Source organism: Manis javanica, chromosome 2, assembly GCF_040802235.1.
Source record: "Manis javanica isolate MJ-LG chromosome 2, MJ_LKY, whole genome shotgun sequence".
NCBI lineage: Eukaryota > Metazoa > Chordata > Mammalia > Pholidota > Manidae > Manis > Manis javanica.
In genome coordinates, this window is record NC_133157.1 from 151,242,200 (window position 1) to 151,266,537 (window position 24,338).

A 24,338-nucleotide genomic window follows, 5' to 3' on the forward strand; every position below is an offset into this window, starting at 1 on the left:
TTTCATTGGTTTTCACAATTTCTAATCACTTTTGCTTGCGTATTTGCTTACTGAATTACCTGTCTTCTCCACTAGAACAAATGTTCTATGAGGTCTGGGATAAAATCTCTTATGTCCAATATTAAATCCCAATGCAAAACTCATATTAGAAACTCCATAAATATCTGTTGAATGGATTGATGAAACTTCATTGCTTGCTAAAGTGGTCCAATCTAGGGAATTAAGCCCCAGAAAGAACTAAAAGTAGCTCTGCCTCTAGCCTGTGATTAATGGTAAAGAATTGAAAAACCCAGCAGTATCTGTACAGATGAGAAACAGGAAATCAAAATGGTCAATTAACTCCTTGCTCTGCAGACTGCTTTTTATATTTTACACCAAAGGCACAGGCCTAAATGATAATGGTTTGGTGGCTTGCAGGAAGGATTCTTTAAGAAAGCAACCGCAAATGACAAACACTTCCCTATGGAAGCTTGAATACCTTACCTGCAAGAGCTACTTCTAAAATAGGAAAACAGCATATAATTGTTTACACATTTGAACTGGTGCTGAGAATTTGTATGACACACTCCAAACACTCAGACCTCACTAACAAGCACTGTGTTGGTCCTTTATTATAAAGATCTATAGGGCTCTGAAATGTTTAGTGTTTTGATAAAATTAATTAGAGATGTAAGAAAGTTGTTTTAACTTTTCTAATTCATATCTGAGATGAACAAGCATTTCAAAAGGGGTTTCAACAAACATGAGTTCTGTGGCATAAGTATAAGCCCTAAGACAACTCTTTAAAATTGAGGAAAATCTACTTTCTTAAACACATGTGAACTTCTCTCTAAGGTTGCATCTTCACTTCCAGATGGGCTGGCTAGTGATAAAAGAAAGTGAAAAGACAAAGAAAGTAGGTAGCCATACAAAAGTGCATTCAATGACCATTTGAGTCACAACTAAGGAGAAAGAAAAAAGATGAATATTATTAGTACTTGGAATCCATTTCTAGAAATAGAAAGATAAGCTAAAGTTAAATTACAAACATGCCAGAAAAGCAGATGGTTTAAATAACAAAAAATAAAGGACTAGCTCCTTGATTAATGAGAAATTAAGTAGTGGCATACTGTATAAAAAAATAACTGAATGTTTAATTTTTTAGGATGTGAGCTGATTCCACTATTGTGGCTACACTGACTGTGAATGACATTGGGGTGGAGGGGTACGTCCACATATAGTTAATGAACATTTCAAAGAATTCTGGAAATTCCATTTTTTTTGTTTAAGTATTTTAAGAAAATGGGAACAAGTTTGAAAATCAACTGAGATTAAATAACTTTGAAGCATTTAATATTTGTTTGAATAGATATTAGGGGTAAATCAAATACTCTGTAAAAAAATTTTAAGTCATATCTTTATGAGTATGAGCAGATAGATGTAACATCTGGTTCTCCAGGTATTAATTCTTGTTCTCCTTGCCTACCATCCTATGTTCTCACTACCTTGACTCCCCAACTTCATGAAGAAACATAAATAAATACACATACACACACCAAAGCCTTTCTTCTCAGTCCCCTCCCTTCCTTGTAATCCAGGTTTTCACTACTCCCAATACTCTCCTGGCATTGCATTTTGTTGTCCTCTTTGCCCCACCAATCAGCAAATTCAGTGGTCTTGTTTTAGGAGGTTTTCAGTCTATGGCATTAGCAACTGCCCTTAAATTCTCTCTTGTGCTGGCTTTGATATACTGTCTGTCCAGCCTGTCCTTACACCTCCCAAGCCCTTTTGCTTTAATTTCACTTCTCTTCTCCCTTCTTGCTTCTTCCTTGTTCTAAAAACTGTCCCTTGGTAATCACATACACTTGCATAAACACAAATGCCATTGTTTGTATTTTTTAAATTCCAAAAAAAAAAAAAATGGTGTAACTCTGGGGCAGAAGGAATATATTTTCCAGATCTAGGACAAATTACCTTTGAAACTGAAATTAGTTAAAGGGAGAAGTAAAGTGGAAGAAACCTGTTTATTGCTTATAGCAGTCATCCACTTCTGCTCACCTACGTCTCTCAAGACAGGGCTGCAAAAAGGGACCCCACCCAACCTCTCCAGTCCAGATATGCCCTTGCTTGCCCTTATAATTTCTACTGATATGGACATAGATTACTTCTCTCCACCCCTTGGAAACACCTATTGATACAGAGATGACCTAAGGCCAGGCGAGAGATTCTGGAAATAATGCAATTTTACCCGCAAATGGCAAGGACCTCAGTTGTCAATTTTCTTAACCATGGTGTACTTAAAGCATCATGCAATATTCTAATTCCAAGCAATGAAAGAGAAATGACATCTGAGCTACTCAAAATTATTTTTAAGATTAGTTTGTTGGTCTATGGTTTCGCAATAACCATGTATTTCAAAACTAAAGGGTTTGATGTGGTAACAAAAATCTTCAACAAAAGTAATCTTCTGTATTCATTTATTTTTCTTTATTAAAAAAAATGTACTTCCCTATATTGCACTTCCTTTGTAGTGCCTCATACAGGAAATTGAGTTATCATGTGTTAAGGCCTTTTAAGTGTTTGAAATAGAGCTACTGAAAGGAACAGAAATCAGACACAAACTTAGGAGACAAAACCTTACACCAAATTTAAGTAAGAAGTTTGAAATTTAAATATAATTAAATGCTATTGATGTTCTCATTAAATTTTTAATACAGCCATGGCAAAGAACAGTACGGTTTATAAATATGCTATAGTGCCAACAAATTAAGTCAGAAATATACTGAGAGGTTTTATGAGTATAACAAATATGTATCATTAAGTTCATAAATTCACTTTTGTTTTACTTGTGTAGTATAAATTTTAGTCAAACTCATATTAAAGAAGTCATATTAAAGGAACTTATAGTCCTACAAGAGAAAAGGCCCCTGGGTAAGAATGCTTAAAGAATAGAAATTGCTATGAATTTTGAGATCATGCTAGTTCATCCTGAACCTAATGAGTTCTATTAAAATGGGAAATAATAGTTCTTCCATAGTGATGAAGACTAACTATAAGCGATTAAATCTGATGGCCAGGAAAGGGAGCAGTCAGTGTGCACTTTGCCTGAAGGTAAATGGCCTTATACTAAACTGAATTCGCTAGCTGAAGCAATTATTTTTCTGTAATATTTCCCTTCAGAGGGTAACTGCAAATGATACATATAGCAAACTAACAACAAAAAAAAAAGATGTAAAATGTTTTATTGTCAATAAAGTGCTGTAACTGTGAAGGTAACTGAATGATACAATGCAACAAACCGACAACCAAAAAAAAAAAAAGATGTAAATGTTTTATTATTGAAAAATCTGAGGCATACTTATAATGGAACTTTGAATTCCTTAAATTGAGGAAAATCTTGAACTGTAGAGTCATTTTGCCTACTCACACGAACTGGGAGTATTTCTAACTTCACATTTCGTGCACATATAAAGCAGAGAATAGCAAAAGGGCTTCCCCCCTGTCCTTGCTCAGGGAGCGCCCACACTGGTTATGTTCCTGCCATGTGTATAAGCTTAGAGCCCTTTATTTCACACCAGCTTCATTTTGCTTTCACAGTTTCAGACTCAATTTCTGGCACTTAGAAGTGTCCTGTGCCACTGAGGTGGGACTGTCCCTGCCCCACAGAGGTGGGGATGAGCATCATTTGCGCTGCACAATCACTGGCAGCTCCTGGGCCACTGAACAAAGACCCTGTGTGGTGCTGCTCCAGTCCACCTCATGTCACTAGTGACAACGGAGCTTGCTCGGGGTGCTGGCTGGGAAACCAGCAAAGCTGACCCTGCTCCTGTGCCCACAGCTTTCCTGCAGGTCCTCCATGCCCTCTCTCCAGCATCGCTCCTCCTCCCTCCTGCTCCACAGCAGCTGTAATCTTTGGTTGGTTTGGGAGTCAAGAGCCTGGGTTCTCACCCATTCTTTTTAGTCTATTTTTATAACAAAAACACATGATCTTAGTCTTTCCTGGCTGACACTCCACAAATACTAAAGGGCATTTCTTTAAGATTAAACACCGGGACTGTGCTGCTAAGAGCTCCAAAGCTCATTTGGATATGCAAATGTCAGGGATTGCTCCCTTTGTTCTTTTGCTCTGGCTGTGGTTGTATTTTCTGGAAACAAGGGAGGCAGAAAGACCTGGCTTCCTCCAGGCTGTGAGGGGCTGTGAGGTTGGGAGCAGGTGAGAGCACACAAGGTGATAGGATCCCAAAAAGTACAGACTGTATAGTATCAAGCCCTGAATCTACCATTAATAGGCCATTTATTTATTAACTAAATTGGGCAATTTATTTGACCTCTCTGTCACTTTCCTCACCTGTAGTAGTTTCTTGGCAGCTAAATAATGACCAACCACAAACCTCATGTTTTAAACAACAGAAATTTCTTACCTCATAGTTCTGGAGACTATAAGCCTGAAATCAGTGTCCCTGGGCTGAAGTCAAGGTGTTGGCGAAGCCATGCTCCCTCTGGAGCGTCAGCGGAGAATCCTTGTCTCTTCCAGCTTTTAGTGGCTGCCAACTGGGCTTGTGGGCGCATCACTCCAGTCCCTGCATCCATGGCCACATCGCCTTCTCTTCTTCATCCTGTGTCTAATCTCTGTCTGGCTCCTCTCATAAGGAACACATGGATGCGTTTCAGGCTTTTGGGGAGGAAGAATGTTCCTTTACCCTTCAAGTTTCTTCTAGCTGTTCTAAAAATCTAATTAACATGACAGATTAATAGGAGGAAAAAACCCAACACTTTTATATGTGCACAGAGGCCCAATAATGAAATTGATCAAGGTAGGCACGTTTTATACACTTTAGACAAAAAGACAATAAATCTGTGAGGAATTGGCAGGACAAAGGAAACTTAGGTTTGGGAGCTTCAATTAGTAAGGGATTCTAAATAGCATTTGTTCTGGGATAGTAAATTAGTAAAAAGTAACAAGGTTTATTGATGCAGCCTTCTCAGCTATGAATTTCCTGTCTCTGGTGGTAAGGAAGTTTCTCCACCTCCTTATACAGGGAGGGAACCCTTCGCTTGGGAGATTTATTTCCTGATTTCAATGGGGAACAGAGGAGGGTCAGAGTGTCCCTCTAGCACAGCTATTACTCCAGTCACTTTACTTTAAAGTTATCAATATGTAGAAGAGGCACATTTGGGGGAAGCATGCTCTTGGTCCCTACAGGGCCCACTCAGATAATCTAGGATAATCCCCCTTCATGATCCTTAACTCAAAATCACATCTGCCAAGTCCCTGATAAAAGGTAAAAGTCATAGGTGCCATGGAGTTGGACATAAAAGTCTTTAGAGCGAACTATGATTCAGCCTACTGTGAATTGGGTTGATAATAAGATCTAAGTGAGCATCAAAGGATATAGATATGAAGAGCACCTAAACAGTGTCTAGCATGCAGTAAAGCACCCAACAAATGTTAGCCCACGATGGTGATGTCCACGATGATGAAGGAACAAAAGTTTCCAAATGAACGAAATAATTTTAAAAATGAACATACAGAAAGGGGCCCATCTCTGTCTCTGGATTTTTGATGTTCTCTAACCTTAAAATGTTACTATTCAAAGGATTGTATCTCTACATTGATCAATTATAGCACAATAGCTTAGGCCTATGAGACATATAGGCATATTAGTTTTGTCTTTTGTTACTTTTCACTTGAAATTTAAATAATTTTGGCAATTTTGTCCATCCTGAATTCTTCGTTAAGGAGAAAATTCAAGATGTGGTGTGGTGTGATTGTCTCCTCTCTTTCTCTTGTCTCCTGCCCATCCAGGATACAGATCTAATGACGTTCAACATTTCTGTACACCGGTCGTGGTGGCGGGAACATGGACCTGGTTGTGTCCGAAGGGTGCTGCCTCCATCAGCCCACGGCATGATGGATGATTACACGTATGTCTCCGTCACAGGCTGCATTGTCGATTTCCAGTACCTGGAGGTCATCCACAGTGCCATCCAAATACTACTCTCTGTAAGTGTCACATTTGTGTGGTTGTCTGATTAGGATTCCCCTTTATTGGCGTTTTATATCTAAACCTTCCGTCCACCCCCATCTGGGAGGTAATACCATAAATAAGCACACAGAGAACATCCTCTCACCATTGGAATGAGCAGCAATTATACTAACATTAGTTATGCTTCATGGCAGTTACACCTTGTTCCTCTTGGTATCCAGACACTGTTTTTAGAACAAGTTAGTTGCTGTGGTTTCTAACTTGAGACACAATCTACACCATTCAAGGAAATAGAATCACTGTCCCCCAGAAGTGATGCACTCTCCATTCGCTATCTTGAGTTCTTCTTCTAACCCTTCTGATACTATTATTACTTCTAATGCGTTCTTTTCCTAATTCACACTAATTTCAAGAAGGTTTATTCAGCCTAATAAACCCATATTTCAAATAGTTATTCCTTACGAAAAAAATCCCTGTCTTACACATTTCAGTGCCTAAAATTTGGTGTCAGGATACAGTTCCATATAAAGAAACAGAGGAAATGATTTGATTGGAACACAGGAGGTTTCTGTGCTGGGAGCTTAATCTTTATAACAGAGTGTCTTGCCCACAGTTTGATCAGTGTGGAGTGGAATTAATGTAAGATATTACCATCATTAAGAATGGTGTTCCTTTAAGATCCCACAGGACTTCACGTGTTGTCTGAGTAAATACACAGTGAAGCCATTCTCAATCACATTTTTCACATAAACCAGCTATCTCAGTTCTTCTGTCCAGCTGGTTAGAATTAGAGTCAGAATAAAAGATACAAGGTCAATAATAAATAAAGAGATTGCAGAAATATAAAAGGCATGTGTCAGTGAAAAGTACACCTTGGAATTATTTTTAGAAAGAACTTTGAGAAAATCCTTGCTATCACTTACTGCATCCATTATCTACTGCTAGGTATCAAACTTCTCCAAAATGCAATTATTTAAAACAGTATTTGCTTAGACTTCTGTGAGTCAGGAGTTTTAGAGTACATTTGAATTGTAATTTTCCAGAAAGATTAATGATTAGAATTTTTAAAAATCGAAGATTTTTCAGTGTTCCAATCTAAAAAAAGGCAAATTCTACACTGAATTCAAAGAAGGAGGAGGTTGTACATCAATGCTAAGGAATGTTCTTCCAGAATTGTAATAGGGGATCTGGTTATTCCTGGTCTCTGTTTTTTGTCAATATGTGTTTTCCAAATCTCTGGTCTCTTTCTAATTCCTAGAAATTATAGAAGAAACTGTGGCAAAATGTTTAATCTTTCTATTAAAAAATATGGATGTACATTTTTTCTTAAAACTTTTCAGTCTATTTTAAGGTAAACAAGTACTCTGTTGTCATGTAGTAGATTCTAAAGCTTCATATTAATTTTTTTGGTACTGAAACATTTTCCTAGAATCTTTCGTATGTAAACAGATCACCCTCCTTGCAGAAAAAATTATTCATAGTGAATTGCTAACCTGCTCTGTGGAATGATGGCATGATGTCCACATCTTTATAATACAACAGGATACTGGAGAATCAAGTCATTTCTCCATAGTAACTCCAATTTAAATGAATAGCTAGGTGAAAGTATTTGATAAGGAGCTGAAATGACATAAAAACCTACACTAAAGAGAAACACTAAATAAAGTGCACATTGCCATCTAAAGGTATTTGTCACTTATAAACGAATTCCTAGACATAGTGGTTTAATAAACATTCAAAGCTGGCCACCTGCACACTTTGACCTAACTATTCTGTTCAGCCTTCTGGAGATAAAAGGATTAATTGCTGATCTCTGACTTTCCTTGTATAATATGCCTGCAGGATGAGATTCCAATGATATCTTTTCATATTAAAATAAAATATATTCTGAAATTTTTTCACAAGTATGAAATTATGTATTATAGTTGTAGGTGATTTAATATTGATTTTTTGTATTTTCCAGTTATTTCCTATGAATATGCTTACAATTATTAGAATTGTGTTTTTTTAATCTGATGATGTGGGAGTACTTCCTGTATCAGTTGTCTATCTTGTGCTGAGATGTACATCTTATTGCTAACAGCAAGGGGTACCAGTTGTCATATATAACAGCATGCACTGCATGGGCAGCATGTAGGCAAACACAGGGCTTTGAGATGGGGCGAGCTCCCAGAGGTCCTGCTGCACCAGGAATTACCCCTGTAATTGCTGGAGCCTCGGGAATATCTAGAAGGACACAAAGGAGGGACCAACGGAGGTGGCCAAGATGGTGGACGGGGCCCCTCAGGGTTACAGGACAGCAGCTTTCTGGCAAGTGAGAGAGAAGTACTGGAATGATTTGCCTGTGGATACAGCTCTGCTCTGCTGGTGAATACTGCCTGTACAATTGTCCTGCATATGAGCAGAGCTTGGCACTGAAGGAAAAGAAATCCCCATCAATAGCCTTCTGCAGGAACTGTGGATAAGCTTGATGGAAGCCAAAAATATAGCAGAACTCAGAGAGAGCTGAAACCCCATGTGGGACTGTCACTCAGGACTCTGAGAATATCTGCACCTTATCACATGCATTCCCTGCCCTCAGCACGGAGCCCAGCATTCGGTCTTGTGCTTACTCCATAGACACCCAGGTTGAGGCGGCAAGAGAGAGCAGAAGGCAGAAAGAATGTTCTTGTTGCCCTAATTTTGCTGAAGTCTATAGCAAACCTTTGCAAACTGTCAGCAACACCAAGTTGAAGATCAGGGTGGGACCCAAAGCAAGGCTGAGGACAGCATTCCAATATGTAAGCCGTGGAAGTGATGACGAATCTGAGGCGGTCACCAGGATCAGGCTGCGGGATGATGTCTCCCTCCTCTCCGTGTGCACTGCCCCTGCTTTGGTCCATATGCTGGTCACTTCTCACCTGAAGGATGGCCAATAGTCTCTTAAGAAGTCTTCCATCACCAAATCTACTTCTGCCCTGTCCACCATCATGCATGCCCTTGCTCAGGGGAAGTGACCACATGCTGCTAATCTGATCACCTGCTTTTCTTCTGACCACCTGCCAAAGCATCCCATTACCTTCTAGATGAAATTTGAATTCATACCTTGTCATGTGAGGTCTTCATGTCTTGTTTCCTGCCTGACTCCCACTCTTATCTCCCAGCACTCCCCTAAAGGAGCCACTTAACATCTCCAGAGGAGGTGGTGTGTTCAGCGAGCACTCTCCACCTCTCCATGTGAAGCTCTCTGCCTGGAATGGCTCTCCACCACCCCCTTCTCCTCCTCACTCCAACCACAGCACCTCAGCCACCTGGCCACAGTCCACTAGAACACATCTTTCCCCCAAAAGTCTCAGGATATATTCATTTAATTTTTTAAATAGATAATACATTCATTTAGTTCAAAAACATAAAAATTATTGCAGTGAAAATACTCCCTCCCACCATTGTTCCCCCCATTTTTAGTCCCCAACAACCAGTTTTGTTTGTTTTTTAGTGTTATGCATATAATTCCAAGGTGTCTACACAAATACAAGAAAATATGACTCCATATTCTTATTTTCCACCACCAAAAACAGCCTATGGCATGCACTCTTCTGAGGCCTTCTTTGAGCTATTTTCATCCCAGCACATCAACATTTCATTTTAATGGTCCCCTACTGATGGACATCAACCTCACCCAAATATAATTCTTTTGGATATATATAACATATATAATATAACTAACATAATATGTAGTATAGAGTATAATATCAATTATGTATTATAATTCTATATTATGTAACTGTTATACAGAGTGTTATACTAAACAACTGTGCACCTAGGTCATTTAGAGCATTTCTTAGACCTGCCAACTCATGTGCCCCCAGGCTGTACTAGATGACCTCCCATGTGAACACATTTGTTTCCTAATCGTTGAGTCTCTTATCTCTCTACTTACCAGAATGAAAGCTCCTTGAAGGCTGAAATTGTGCCCTTTTCTTGCTTTTCATTTCTGTATTCCCAATGACTAGCAGAGTGATGACACATAAATATTTGGTGAATGAATAAATGACCAACAAATAAGAGATTCCAAAGCTCTAAGTGGATAAACACAGAAGGAAGAATCCATTGACCGAGAAATGCAGGACTGAGTACTTAGACTAAATGCAGGAGCCAGAGTGAGGATGTCCTTCATCTGAGAAGTAGGGGATGGAGGCAAATTGTTCTGCACAGTGCACAGCACAGAAGCACTCAGTGCATATTAGCTTTGTATCACTGATGTATCTGCTGTTATTGCCCTTGCCTGCCTCTCTCCAGTCTGGGCTGGTCCTTCTTCAAAGGCCTAAGGGCTCCATCCCAGAGGTGCCATTTGTTCAACTCTTAGTTCTTCAGTCCCACAACTGACAGTCATTTCCTGCATAAAAAATGATCTTCATAGGATACTGAATCATAAATCCCTATTCTGAGTACCAAACATTTATTTAATTAATATCTACTTTCATCGTTCTGGCTTCCAAGAATTCTTTCTTATGTACACCTCACAAGAGCATTTGGATGACTAAATAAACTTATAGGTTCATGAAAAATTTCAGAATTACTACAGAGAAACAAGGACTGAAGTAGCCAGTTAGAGGCCACAGCTCCTGGGGACTCTGACTGTGACTCCTTATTTGCCTCATATACCTAATGCCCAGGGCTGTACTTAATTCAGAGTAACCACTGATTCAGGGTTGTTGAGTAAACACTTTTATAAATTTTCAGGATTCTAATTTTATAAAAATAAATGTGTAATTTTTAAACATTAGATTTAATTTGATGAGGCTATGTCTTGAGAACCTATCTGGAAAATATGCTTCCAAATTACATCCACTGCAGATGCCATTTGTTTGGACTGGTAAAGGTACCCAGGTGTGAGGAGAAGGAAAGTAAATCTGCTCCAGGATCATAACTCTGCCTTTTAATTTTTTTTCCATATCCATGTGTTCTTTATTTTGACACTGACTTCACTAGTTTAATCTAGCATAGTTGCTTTGCTCCCATTAAGGAGTATCAAAAGAGTTACTGGTGAAAATTCAAAACTATGTACACTTAAATTCCAAACACTATATTGTATGTATTTTCTAATCAGATTCTCACTCTGGAAATTTAACAGCAGAGATTTAAAGAGAAAACATATATATGAAATTAAATATCACAGCCCAAAGTACAATATTTCCTTTTTCTACTAGAGAATATGGATTAGATATTTTAGGTTGAAAGAATCTCTATTACCACTTAATGTCATTCTACAGCACTATATTTATTCATTTAACTCCCAAACATCTGAACATGAAACTTACAGAACTGAAATACAGTTGACCTTGAAAAAACATGGGTTTGAACTGAGCAGTACTACTTACATGCAGATTTATTTCAATAAATATGTTGGAAAATTTTTTGGAGATTTGCAACAATTTTGAAAAAAAAATTTCTTTTTCTAGCTTACTTTATTGTAAGAATACAGTTTTTAATACATGTAACATGCAAAATATGTGTTCATGGACTGTTCATGTTACTAGTAGGCTTCCAGCCAACAGTATGCTATTAGTAGTTAAGTTTGGGGGAGTCAAAAGTTACACTTGGATTTTTGATTGCATGGGAGTTGGCACCCATAAACCCTGCATTTGTTTAAGGGTCAGTTGTAAACTAAAAGTCACAACTGCATCACACATGACAGGCAAAGGTCGTTATCCATAAGACATGATAAAATCACTTAAATTAATCATAGAAACATGTAAATTTAATAATTGAACCAATGAAGACTATAAACAGATGTAATCACATAAGATAAATTCCAAATGATGAACCAAGATATAAAAAGAATGGCCTTGATAATAACTTGATATGTGCAAATTAAAATCTGAAAAATAATTTTCACCAGTTTAGCAACTTTGAAAAATAACCCACATTATTTGCCTGTTGGTAAAAGCATTCTTTACTGCAAGGACCATTAACATGTCTATACCCTTTGGCCCTGAAACTCCACTCAATGGTATTTCCTCTTAAGAAAATGATGTAACAGAAAGGAAGGGCTTACCTGCATGATGTGGATTTCACTGTTGTTCATAATAGCAAACCTAGGTATGTTTAAGCACATACTAATAGAAAGAGTGTGACAATTTACAGTATATTAACATGATCATTATTAGATAGATAACAATGGCTATGTTAATTTTTAAGACCAGATAAAATAGTCAAGGAATAAGAAGGTGCAAAACATATATGTGGAATTATGTGTGTGTGTTCCCTACAATTGCTTTTAAATGTTGTATCACATTTTCAATAGTACCACTTAATCATCACATGGTTTGTATAGAAGAGTAGAAGAAATGTCATAGTTGTTTTTCTTAGATTATTAAACATTCCCAAATCTTATAAATACTTATTTGATCATTTGGAGGCACTCTTAAACCTTAGTTATTACAAGTTACTCCATTTTAGTAAACTGCCTATTTCTGACGTCAATAGGTGAATCATAAATATGCAATTTAAGGCCCTTTGTAATTTTGCTGGTAAACAGATACATTTATTTATGTTAACCTTTACACAACAGATTCTAAAAGGAGCTCATTTTCATACCTAGTAGACAAATCCTAATCTATAAACCTGGAAAAGATCTTTAAAGCTCACATTATCTATCTCCCTTTGGAATTAATTTTACATATATATTGTCTTGACTCCTCACTATCAAGTATTCTCCTTCATATCTCACAGGTGACAGGTCTCATTCTTTAGCATCGTTGGTGGTCGTCACCACGGCCAGAGCTGGGTGTCAGAGCACTCTGAGAATGGGTTTCCGTCATCCCATGTTCTTTGCATTGCATCTATCTAGTCACATCAACGTTCATCACTGATCTCTGTCTTTCATATCAGACACATTCAGCTTAAAGATAAATTTAAACTCAATAGAGAGCAGTGAAAGGTACCATTAGGACACAGGGAATCCTGTGGCATCTTTATCTTTAAAAGGCAGTATGGATATCTGTTCAATCTGCTTAAATGGCACAGTAACAGGAGCAGATAATACTACTGCTAATTCAGTACATACACTCACACAGTGTAAGAATGCGAGTCAAAAGAAAAGCTTTGGAACTAAGTTCCCATTGCTATAGATTGTACCCCTCCAAAAATGTAAATGTAGTTAAAATATTTTTTGTGTTTTATTGCTTTGTCAACATTTGCATTTATGTTTGGAGCTACTCTGAGGGCTTTGCAAATATGAACACATTAGCCTCAAAATGACCCAAGAAGTAGGTATTCTTTTGTTTATTTCACCAATGTGAAATCTGAAAATAAAGAGGTCAAGTAATTTGCCCAAGATCACACAGCTTGTGTGTGAGTGAAGCTGGACCTCAGACTAGGCATATGGACTCTGGAGTCCATCCATGGTCATAACTACTTCATTGAGCTTCCTCAATGGGGAGAGACCCTCCGATTTCCTTACAGCCCTTTGATGAAGTCAGTGGTAAACTTTCTCAGAGCTGTAAGGCTGTGAATCTCCTGTGGTGTTTACAGCGTTTACTTCACAGCTGCAGTATTTGAAAGTAATAGAGAAGAATTAATAATTATCTGACAGTTAGTAGATTTGTGGAGTGACTAGTCCAAAATACTTCCTTTCACCCTTGAAAACATTTCTTAACCACCTTTTTGTTGTTAAAAATGGAGGATTTCAACACTCATAAAATACTAAACGTATCAGGCTCTTTATTTCTTGGATGCTTGCTGGCATTTTCTAGGTACTACTAACAGGAAATAAATCACGGTCAGCCTCCCCTGCCCTAAATTCTTCCCAGAATCACCCTTTTCCCAGAGAATCATTTTTTTTATGAACTAGATTATTTCTGCTTGGACCAAATCTTGAGCAAACTCTAAGTGCTACCTAAAATTATTAAGTATTTAGATCAGTAACTCCCCATATCTCTGGTCTCTATAAATTCTATCCTCAGAAAACTGAACCAACAGTTTATCAAGTTCCACAAAAAGTCGACTATTGGACCATCAAAATATTGAGAAGGGTTTGTGGTTGTTGGAGGGGAGTTGTTATGTCAGCAATACCAAAAGGTCTTTGGCAGATCAGTGTTCAGGCACCAGAGAATACCTGATCAAGTTAAATTGTTTGGATTTGCAAGTGTTTGTTTGGGAAACTGTACTTTTAAGTCATTTCGCTCTCAGTATTCATGTCAAAGCAGTGTATTCTCTCTTTAAAATGTGCATACATTTTGAAAGACTTTATAAAGATATAATTCATATACCATACAATCCACCCATTTAAAATGTACAATTCAATAGTTTTAAGGATATTCACAGATATGTGCAACCATCACTGTGGTCCATTTTAGAACATATTCCTCCCTTTAAAAGAAACCCCTGTATACCCTTGAGCTATCAATACCAAGCCCTTCTTCTCTTCCCTCAACCCAAGCCAAAATTAATCTTATTCTGTCTGTATGGATTGCCTATTCTGGACATTCTATCTAAATGAAATCATATAATATGAGGGGGACTTTTTGTGGCTGGCTTTCATGTTTTCAGTGTTCCTCATGTAGCATATATCAGAACTTTGTTCTTTTTTATGGCTGAATAATATTCTACCACATATTTATTTTAATACTTTTGTCTGTTACAAATATATGTACAATATTTAGCAGAATTTTCAGAACTACAGTTCAAATGAATAAAACCCTCATCTGCCCACTGATAAAACCCTAAGTGGAATTTAGGCTACCCACCATATATTTTATCTACATATATATTTCTGTTTTGGTAGCATTTAAGTTACAGATAGCAATTATCAGCTCTTATATAGATGTTTGGTCTTATATAAATCTAATACTAATGTCTGCCACTTTTACACAGCATCTATGTGTTTTAATAACATAAAACATGTGAGCATTTAAAGATCATATTCCTTTTATACCATTACATTCTCCTTAATAGTATGCATAGGATTGGATTTTATCCTGTATGTTAATCAGTTATCACAGACATTTATGTCTCAAGCCACAAATCCCATGCCATTTCCAAATAACACAATTAAACCTCCTGAGGCCCCAAAGCTAATGTTTATCCCAGACATGTTTACAGGTCTTCATAAATTATTACTGCCTTACTAGTTTCAAATAATCTGCTAAACATTGATTATTAAATGCAAAAGTTGAGTTATGACACTTCATAGGCTTAAGTACTATCTATCTCATCAGAGAAATGCAAAGCTTAATTAGAAATCATATCTAGCACAAAAAACATTATATAGAAAATCTGAGATATGTTTAATAATTAATCAAGACAAACGTGACTGTAGGCTTATGAAGACATTAGAAGCAAGAAAGCTGATTTTATTGATGCTTTAGTTAGGGTAATTTAATGTCATTCAGATGTTGCCAGACATTTCATCTTTAGCCCCAGGTAGGAATAATTAGGTTGAAAAAGTAGCTTTCATAATAATAAGAATTAATTTAAAAATATTTACACTCTCTTTTTAAAAGACCAAATTTTGTACAAATTCCATAATGAAAATCTTATGACATTTTTTTGTATTCTTTCTTTAAGAACATAGGCAGTTTATCATTTATTGAGAAAAACATACCCATAAACCCGTACAATGTGTCTATACAAAGAAAGCACTGTGCTAGGAGCTTTGGGGATGAATACGACGTGGTCCTCCCCATGGTATCTTTGAGTCTATCTACTAGGGGAGATCAGGCAGGCAGTCAAAGGGCCATAGCAGGGCAGGAAATGAGAACTGCATAATTAAGATTCTAAGTGCCACGGACTCATAGGAAGAAGTAGCATTCAGGGTAGCTGTGATATTTAACCTCAGTGAACAATCCAAATGAGTTACGCTTGGAGTTACAGAAGCTTCCATTCATGCCCCCACAGTGAGAATCAAGAATTCTTAAACTTAAAGCAAACCTTCTTGGACACATAAAAACAATATATTAAAGCATGTCACAAAGGGCAAAAAGGAGGCATTCAACAGGGCAAAAACAGGCAGTGGTTGATTGTCCTTACAAGAAGGCAGAGAAACTCCTTCTGGAGTAAACAGTCCCAGGAAATATAACAAAGAGAGGCCCAGACATGAGTTATATTGATTCTTATTACAGCTAGTCAAAGGCAAGTTCAACAAAAACTAAGGGTCAGATTTCCCATGGCTGCGGTTAGATCTTGCAACAAAGAGAACCTTTGGTTATTTCTTACATGTGTTTCATACAGAATGAACTGTGAAAGTAGAGAAATAAAATAAGGAACCAGGGGAATAGTGAGTACTTCACTTTGGCTTGAGCAAAAATTATATGCACAGAAGTTGTGGCTTAAGTTGTAAAAAGAGATTGTTGAAGGGGCTTGAATGCCGTATTAAGGCTTTGGGCCTTTACCCTAAGTGAACTAGAGTTATTTTCAGTTTATAAGCAGGTAAATGACACACACACACACACACACACACACATCTGAATTCAGGAGGCTATTCTGAGAGGCAGGTGCAGGATGGATCAAATAAACAGGAACATATATCAGGCTAGTTTTATAATAATCTATACCCATATGCCCAGAGTGTTCTTGGAATACCTATCCCACACTTTGGGAAATACTGGTTTAAGGGAAAGTTAGGAACCATCAGTAGGGACAGAAATCAGAGAAGAGATCCAAAACCATCACTGAAACTCAGAAAGTGATTGATAATAAAGGGAAAGGAGACAGAGGGCTTTTTGCCTGGGTGTCCAAGGAGGGTAGAGTTGTCCACATCCATACACCTGCTGGGGTGAGAGCTGGGTTGACAGAAAGAACAAACAAGTTTAGGTCTGGACACATGAAAAGTCTTGACTTCATTCCTGCTCTTAGCATTTTACCTGGTACCTGTTTGGTATAAAGAGCTACTCTCACTTTTTCAATCAATATAGCACCCCCCCCAATTGCAATGAATAAGTGAAAAAGTGAAACTAGAGACAAAAATCCTCCAAAAGAATTCTCAGGAATTCTGACATGATATTTGAAAACATGGATTTATATTTTTTAGCTCCATAGTTTTTTAGAACTAAACAATAGCACCTGTTTTATTAAAGCTGCTGTAATTTTCCACTTAATATATGGTCCCTGGAGATTCTCAGATGGTCCCTCAAATTCTAACACTCCTCTATTAGTAGTAAAGACATGGCTACTTACATTGATTTGTCTACACTCTGTAAAACAATAAAGGGGCAAAGTAACTTTCTTTTAAATTACATTCTCTTTGTCAAGCAGATGGATACATCCCCAGGCCACATATCAGATGGAAAATGAAAACAACAGGTTTATAATTAAAGTATCAAGATTACCTCCTGAATTATTAGCTTCTATATAAATGTTTATTTTTTAAAAACTCAGTAATATAATGCCTCACAAATTATACAGAACCTTCAGAGAATGGATTGTTCTAGAAATCTAACTTTAAGGGTTGGTTTCTAAAATATCAAAACTTTATAACTTTTAACAATGTTTAATTTAATAAAGTTGGAGACCAATGGAATGCTCTTCACCAAGCGAGTGACATAATCAGAAACGAGCTAAAGCATGTTGAATTAAATAGCAGTTGAAGATTTAGATCTAGAAAGATAGCCATCCAGGTGAGAGATGATGAAGCCTGAGCTGGAATAGCATGGGGAAAATGGAACTAAAGAGACAAATGGGAGAAAGACCAATAAGGAACACTTGGCCACTGATTAGGTAAGAAAGCAATAGAAAAGAAAACCCCCAAAATAACACTCCAGTCTTGAGACCAAGTGGCAAGTAAAATTGCAGTAACAATACAGAAAGAGGAGAGGATTACTGAGGGTAAACTTAAACTGTTTCATTTAATCCATCACATAATAAAAAATTGTAAAGGACTTTAATTTTAACTTGAGGAAGAGCCTGAAAGAATGCTTTCTGACAACTAGAGAATTTGGCCAACATTGGGATCATGAAGCCCTTGGACCTGGCAGCCAGGGCGGAGGGATGGTTGGCACCAAATGAGCAATGTCAGATGTTCCTTACACTTTATATCTACTATTTCTGCTGTTTCCTACTTCACATTTATTTTTCCTTGTAGGTTCATCCTAGCATACAAAAATAATTTTTTTTAACCAGAAGAGGTTAATGTGCTTGGATATTACATGCTCAGTATGTATCACAGAATTACTGGCTTGTGAGACATTTACGTACAGAAACTAAACTAAGTAAGCTAATCACAGAGACTCAAAAGTCATATGAGGGAAGAAAAAACTGCAGTGCAGGAGGGAGTTTGGGCATGTGTTATGCTATCTATAATTTCCTTTAAAATACTATAGGCTGTAAACAATGCATTGTGTATGTGTATCCGTTTCACTACACATGCTGTGGGGGAGGGGCTAGAAGTAAGCCTGTCATTATGCATGTACACTACCAGTACCCTAATCAGAGGGTAGTTCACATAAACAAAAGTTGACATGTCAGAGTCAGCTTCCAAAAGCCTTTAGTATCTTTTTTCTGATCAACATCAGAAAGTGTTTATTTAGCATACTGGATATTAGAAGTGTTACATTGGTGATTTGAATGGTTCTCAAGTTATCTAAATTATCTAGAAATATTCTTTATACACTTCTGGTTGCTGTGCATATACAGAGAATGCATATGTAGTGAGCCCACTGGTCCTACGTGCCCTGGAATGGGCTCTAGATTTGGGGGTCCTACCAGCCCTTAGTACAGATATTTAAGGATACTGTTGCATGACTCCAACTCGAAGTATGGCTGCATCTTGCTACTAGAATATTGCCAGAAGCAGCTTTTCAAATGCTCAAAAGGACAGAGAGCTGGGACTTCATCTAGCGTGTAGAACAGGCTTTGTGACTGGTTTGTTTTATTTGCTAATAAATATTGGTATATGTATGGCAGAGTTTATACTGAGATTTGCTTGATTGCTGGTACCAACATTGCAGGAGAGAAAAACTTTAGTCATTGACTTTCTCTAAATATCTATCCTAAATTATTTTGTCAGTGATCAAATTAGTTTAGTCAATACTTATTAGAGTAGCCAGAGATGTCTCTTAGGAAGGGGCATTTGTACTGAGACACAAATGAAGTCATTTCAAATGGAGCTAGGAATATTCCAGAAGAAACATAAAGATTCATATGGCCAGAGCTTAGAGAATAAGAGACAGAGCGATAAAATATGACATCAAAGAAATAGGTAGAAGTTAAGGGAGACATGGTACTAAATTTGAGTTGGAGTTTAGGACACTGGGAAGGTATTACTGTGTTTCAACCAAGAAAATGACATGATCTACGTTTAGGAAAGCAACTCTGGAACTGCTTAGAGAATGGGTTGGCGGAGAATAAGAGTGGAAGAAAACAAGCCTTTGTAGGGTATTCCAATAGACCACAGGAGAGAAGATGGTTCCTTCAATTTGGGTAGTGGTAGTAGAAATAGAAATTCCTAGAAAATAGTTTGCAGGAAGAAAGAAAGTGGCATGTGAGGAACAGGAAGGAATAAGCATGGAGCTTAGTGTTTGGATTTGAGCAGTGGGGTAGATGATTATATTAGTTGCTGAGATGAGAATCGTGCTCCACTGGTAGCTTTTATCTTTTCACAATGTGTAAAATTATAGCAGTCAAACAGATTATATTTTATATAGTTTTAATAATTAGAGAAATATTTCTAGATATATCATGAATATTATACAGTTGGCCTAAAAGAAGCATCATCTCAAAGTAGAAGGTATGCATTCTCAGAATGGAAAACCCTGCCGTTCTAATGGCTTAAAATTAGTTGTCATTTCATAATGATTAAAGCAATTAGTGCAGTATCAGCCAGTCACATCTGACTAAAAGTAAATTTGATAGCAAGAAAGCTACATGGAAATGGTGCTCTTTGTTTAAATTGATCATTATAAATATATCTTCCATTTAAAATGGATTTATATAAAATTTAAGCAAATATTTGCAATACATAATTATTACTTAGTAGCCTAGTTATTCAGGAAGTCCTGCAAAGGATGAAATAAGAAGAGTTAAAATCTTCAGGATACACAACAGCTTTTAATTAATCAGCTCAACTAATATAAATAAATAGAAAACTGTGTTGTAAGGCTTTACTCTAAAGAGTTTTAAAGCCAAGGATGATAGTAAAAAGAACCTTCGTTCTCATTTACTGTGTATACTATGTGCATGGCATCTTCCTTTGAAGTGTTATTTTGTGTAATCTTCTCAAGAGTAATGCAAAGGGGGCTTTATTATCTCTAATAATATACAAAGGAACTTGGACATAAAATAAATACCTGGTTCAAGATCTTGTGCTCTGCAGAGACTAGCTCCACAAACCAGCTGAACCTGAGTGGAGTGGGTGAGGAGCTTTAAGAAAACACGGAGAAAGATACAAAGATACAAGAAAGACCCAGAAACCAAAGCTGGGATCAGGATGTTCACTGCCTGCTGATGGCAGACAAGTGACACAGTTTATTTTCTGAGCACCACTTATATACACAAGCTCATAATGATGTCACTTCTAGACTGATCTCATATCTGGTGTAGTCACCTCTGTTTCTGGTGATATCACTCCCTGGTGCCCTGATCTGGTGATGTCACTTCTGAGGTGACATCACACCTGGCTCTCCACAGTGCTCAGTGATTAGGGAGGGGGCATCAGACTTAATTCAGATGTATCCCAACTACTATGCTTGTTGAAGAAACTTTGATAATACATAAAACAAAAAGGTAATACATATAAATGTATCTTTTAACATATGCTTTGAAAAGATATTAGAGTTCTAAAGAATCAGTTAGCAAAAGTTATTCATTTATCTCACAATTTTGTGCAAGTCAAAATCTTCAAATTATGAGGTTTTTATGTCCCACATGTATTGGACAGAAGAATCAAATTCCACTTGAAATTATTCCCTGCCTTGTCAATGGGTTTTTACCCCCAACAAATTCACTATGGATTCAGTGAGACCAAAGAATTGACAATGGAACATTCTTGGGGTGAAAGCATTTATTACCAGGCTTCTTCTCCTGGCAACAAGTCAAGCACTAGAATTACATCTGCATCCAACAGTCTGCAAGTCTGTAATCCTCCTTTGTCTCTGCCTCCACCCAGAGAATTCAATTTTTTTTTTTTGGGAGGGCATCTCTCATATTTATTGATCAAATGGTTGTTGACAACAATAAAATTCTGTGTAGGGGGGTCAATGCTCAATGCACAATCATTAATCCATCTCAAGCCTAGTTCTCTTCAGTCTCCAATCTTCTGAAGCATAACGAACAAGTTCTTACATGGTGAACGAATTCTTACATAGTGAATAAGTTCTTACATGGTGAACAGTACAAGGGCATTCATCACAGAAACTTTCGGTTTTGATCACACATTATGAACTATAAACAATCAGGTCAAATATGAATATTCATTTGATTTTTATACTAGATTTATATGTGGATCCCACATTTCTCCCTTTATTATTATTATTATTATTTTTATTTTTAATAAACTGCTGAAGTGGTAGGTAGATGCAAGATAAAGGTAGAAAACATAGTTTAGTGTTGTAAGAGAGCAATTGTAGATGATCAGGTGTGTGCCTGTAGACTATGTGCTAATCCGAGCTAGACAAGGGCAATAAAACATCCATGGATGCAGAAGCTTTCTCTCAACACGGGGGGTGGGGGGTGAGGTTCTAAGCTTCACCACTGTTGTTCCCCAATTTCTCACCTGATGGCCCCCCTGCGACTGTGCCTGTCTTAGGTTGTTCCTCCCTTGAGGAATCTTACCCGTCTCTGACTAACCATTCATCTTCCGGGGCCATACAGGGAAATGTAAAGTTGGTAAGTGAGAGAGAAGCCATATTGTTTGAAAAGGTTAGCTTTTTACTTCTCTGCAGATTTATGCCCTGTGGCTTCTATGCCCAGCACTTGTCTCGAGGTATCTTTACCACCTGGAGGAATTATGATACTCGGTAAATTCGATATGAGGCACGAATTCTATTTAAGGGTTGTAATTAGGAAGGAAGAAGAAAAGCTATAGAGGTAGCATATGGAAGAAAACATGGGAGGATTGATTATTTCTTTGACATATCTTCTTGTAGAGTACCTTAAGTATGTATAGGTTTTAAACTACTAACTAACTTGCGCACACATATTAACATAATAGGAATACGGTGACATAAACAAAGCAAATCTATAATTCCCATCCATCTCCAGTGAAGCCAAGAAAACCATTTAGGCACCCTAGGCATTTGTGAAAATTAGTCTATGATATGATGGATATTGTCCAACTGTACTTGAACAGTCTGAGAGAAGTCAGACAAATTAAAGCAACCCATTTCTGGGATCTGTTCACATCCCATATGTTCTTTTAACCATAGATAGTCTATAGTCATAAGATTTTGGAGTGCTACAACTTGCACCCCTCCCAACTCCTGGTTGAGTTCCAACAGTACAGATCCGGTCAAATTCGTTGTCTCACTGTATGCACATGCCAGCCTAGACATCTCCCTCCTCATTCCAATGGCAAGTCCAGGAAACGGTGGGGTGGATGAAGCCACAACCGCAGCATCGCCCAGATCCCTGTGGAGACTTTTTGTTGATCATGCCCCTGGCACAAGTCCTCCAGAGAGTGCTCATGCCGGAAGCTCCTCCTCATATCGTATCTTAGTTCATTTTCTGGATAGCCAAGCTAGGCCTTGATCTTCTGCATAGAAACAAACAGACCCTTTGCCCACACTTTGACATGCCCTCTATACCACTGTGCAGAACTCATTGGAGGTCAGCACACAGGAACTGATTTTTTTTTTTTATTAAGAGAAAGGAATATTATCAGAAAAGAGTACCTCCATAGCTGATCATCTGACACTCTTTAAGTGATCAACATTAAGGATATTTAAAGCATGCGTTAATCTTTGATTTACCAATTGTTTTATCCTATCTAGGAGTAATCCCCCTTTTCTTTCTTTTTTTTTTAATCTTTAATCTACACTTACATGAAGAATACTATGTTTACTATGCTCTCCCCTATATCAGGTCCCCCCTAAAAACCACATTATGGTTACTGTCCATCAGCTTAGCAAAATGTAGAATCACTACTTGTCCTCTCTGTGTTGTACAGCCCTCCCTCCCCTTTCAGAGAATTCAATTTATAGAGGGATTTCTATCTCTAAACTAGAACCCCTTCTCAACCTGTCAGTACTTCTTTCCACCCCTGTATCTTTCTGATTGATGGAAAGACTACCTGAGCTGAATGCACCTGTCTCTAATCCATAGGTGTGCTCTCGTTTGACTCTTTCTTTCCCAAACTCGGTGTGGTATATTTAATTCTTATCTTCTTTCCTGAGTCAGAATCTATATTTGTATAGTAGCTAGACTGTAAGGAAGGAGGAATTAAAAAGTCAACAACTTTCCTATGCAGAAGTTAATTGAATTGTCAGTTATATATGCAACCATATATATACATATATACATATATTTAAATAAATATATATATGTAAATATGTAATTATATATTTACTTATATAGTTTGTGTATATATTTAGCTATATAATTGTTAAATGAATGTAAATATATATATAACTATATATATTTAATTACTACTAAGTAAAATTATTTCATCTATTAAAATAAACTGAGAATTTTTCATTGAAGGGGACCCTTGAAGTCATCTAGCCCAATCTTCCTCATGGTCCAGGAACACCTTCTATAGCTGTGTTACCCAGTGTGGCAACCACATTGTTATGGGGCAGATGAAATGGGGCAGGTCCAAATTGAGATGTGGTCTAATTGTAATATACACACTGGATTTTGAAGACTTGGTACATAAAAAGGAATGTTAAATATCTCATTGAAAAGTTCCTTATAATGATTATATGTTGAGATGGTGCTTTGGATATATTGGGTTAAATATAACATATTAAAATTACTTGTTTCTTTTTTTTAATGTGCCTGCTAGACTGTTAGACTGTAACATCATGTCTGCAGCTCTTGTCATGCCCATTGGAGAGTGCTGGTCTCTGGTATCCCTGACAAATGGTGATGTAGCCTCATTATGAATGTGCAGCTCTTGACCCCTCGAGGCAGCCCAATCCATTATTGAACTGTCCTAAGTGTTAAAAAATGATCATTTGTGGGTAGATCCAAGATCCATCACCTTGAAACTTTCATCTCTTGGCACTAGTCCTGCCTCTTGGGTATCACAGAGTATCTACTCTTCATTCACATGTGGCTCCTTTGGTTTGTTACTAGATTACCACACAACCCATCTTTCACTATCTTATGTCGTAGGATATCACAGACATTGCTGATTGGCGCTTTGCCAACAGGGTCCTATACTTGCGTTAACAACTGTACAGGCTTATTAGCCATGATCTTGTTATGCCTAACACAAAACCTGGCTCTGCCTCCTGC

General features: G+C 37.4%; 1 protein-coding gene across 3 annotated transcripts in view; it reads left to right on the forward strand.

Moving 5' to 3' along the window:
* NKAIN3 (sodium/potassium transporting ATPase interacting 3) overlaps positions 1-24,338 on the forward strand; it is a 632,099-nt gene that overhangs the window by 447,165 nt on the left and 160,596 nt on the right. For all 3 annotated transcript variants that reach the window (XR_012128208.1, XM_073229590.1, XM_036998295.2), the window contains exon 4: positions 5,786-5,983. Coding sequence is in view for 2 of the 3 variants with exons in the window: in XM_073229590.1 (XP_073085691.1) it covers positions 5,786-5,983 (198 nt within the window). In the remaining variant the exon portion in view is untranslated. The remainder of the gene's footprint in view (positions 1-5,785; positions 5,984-24,338) is intronic.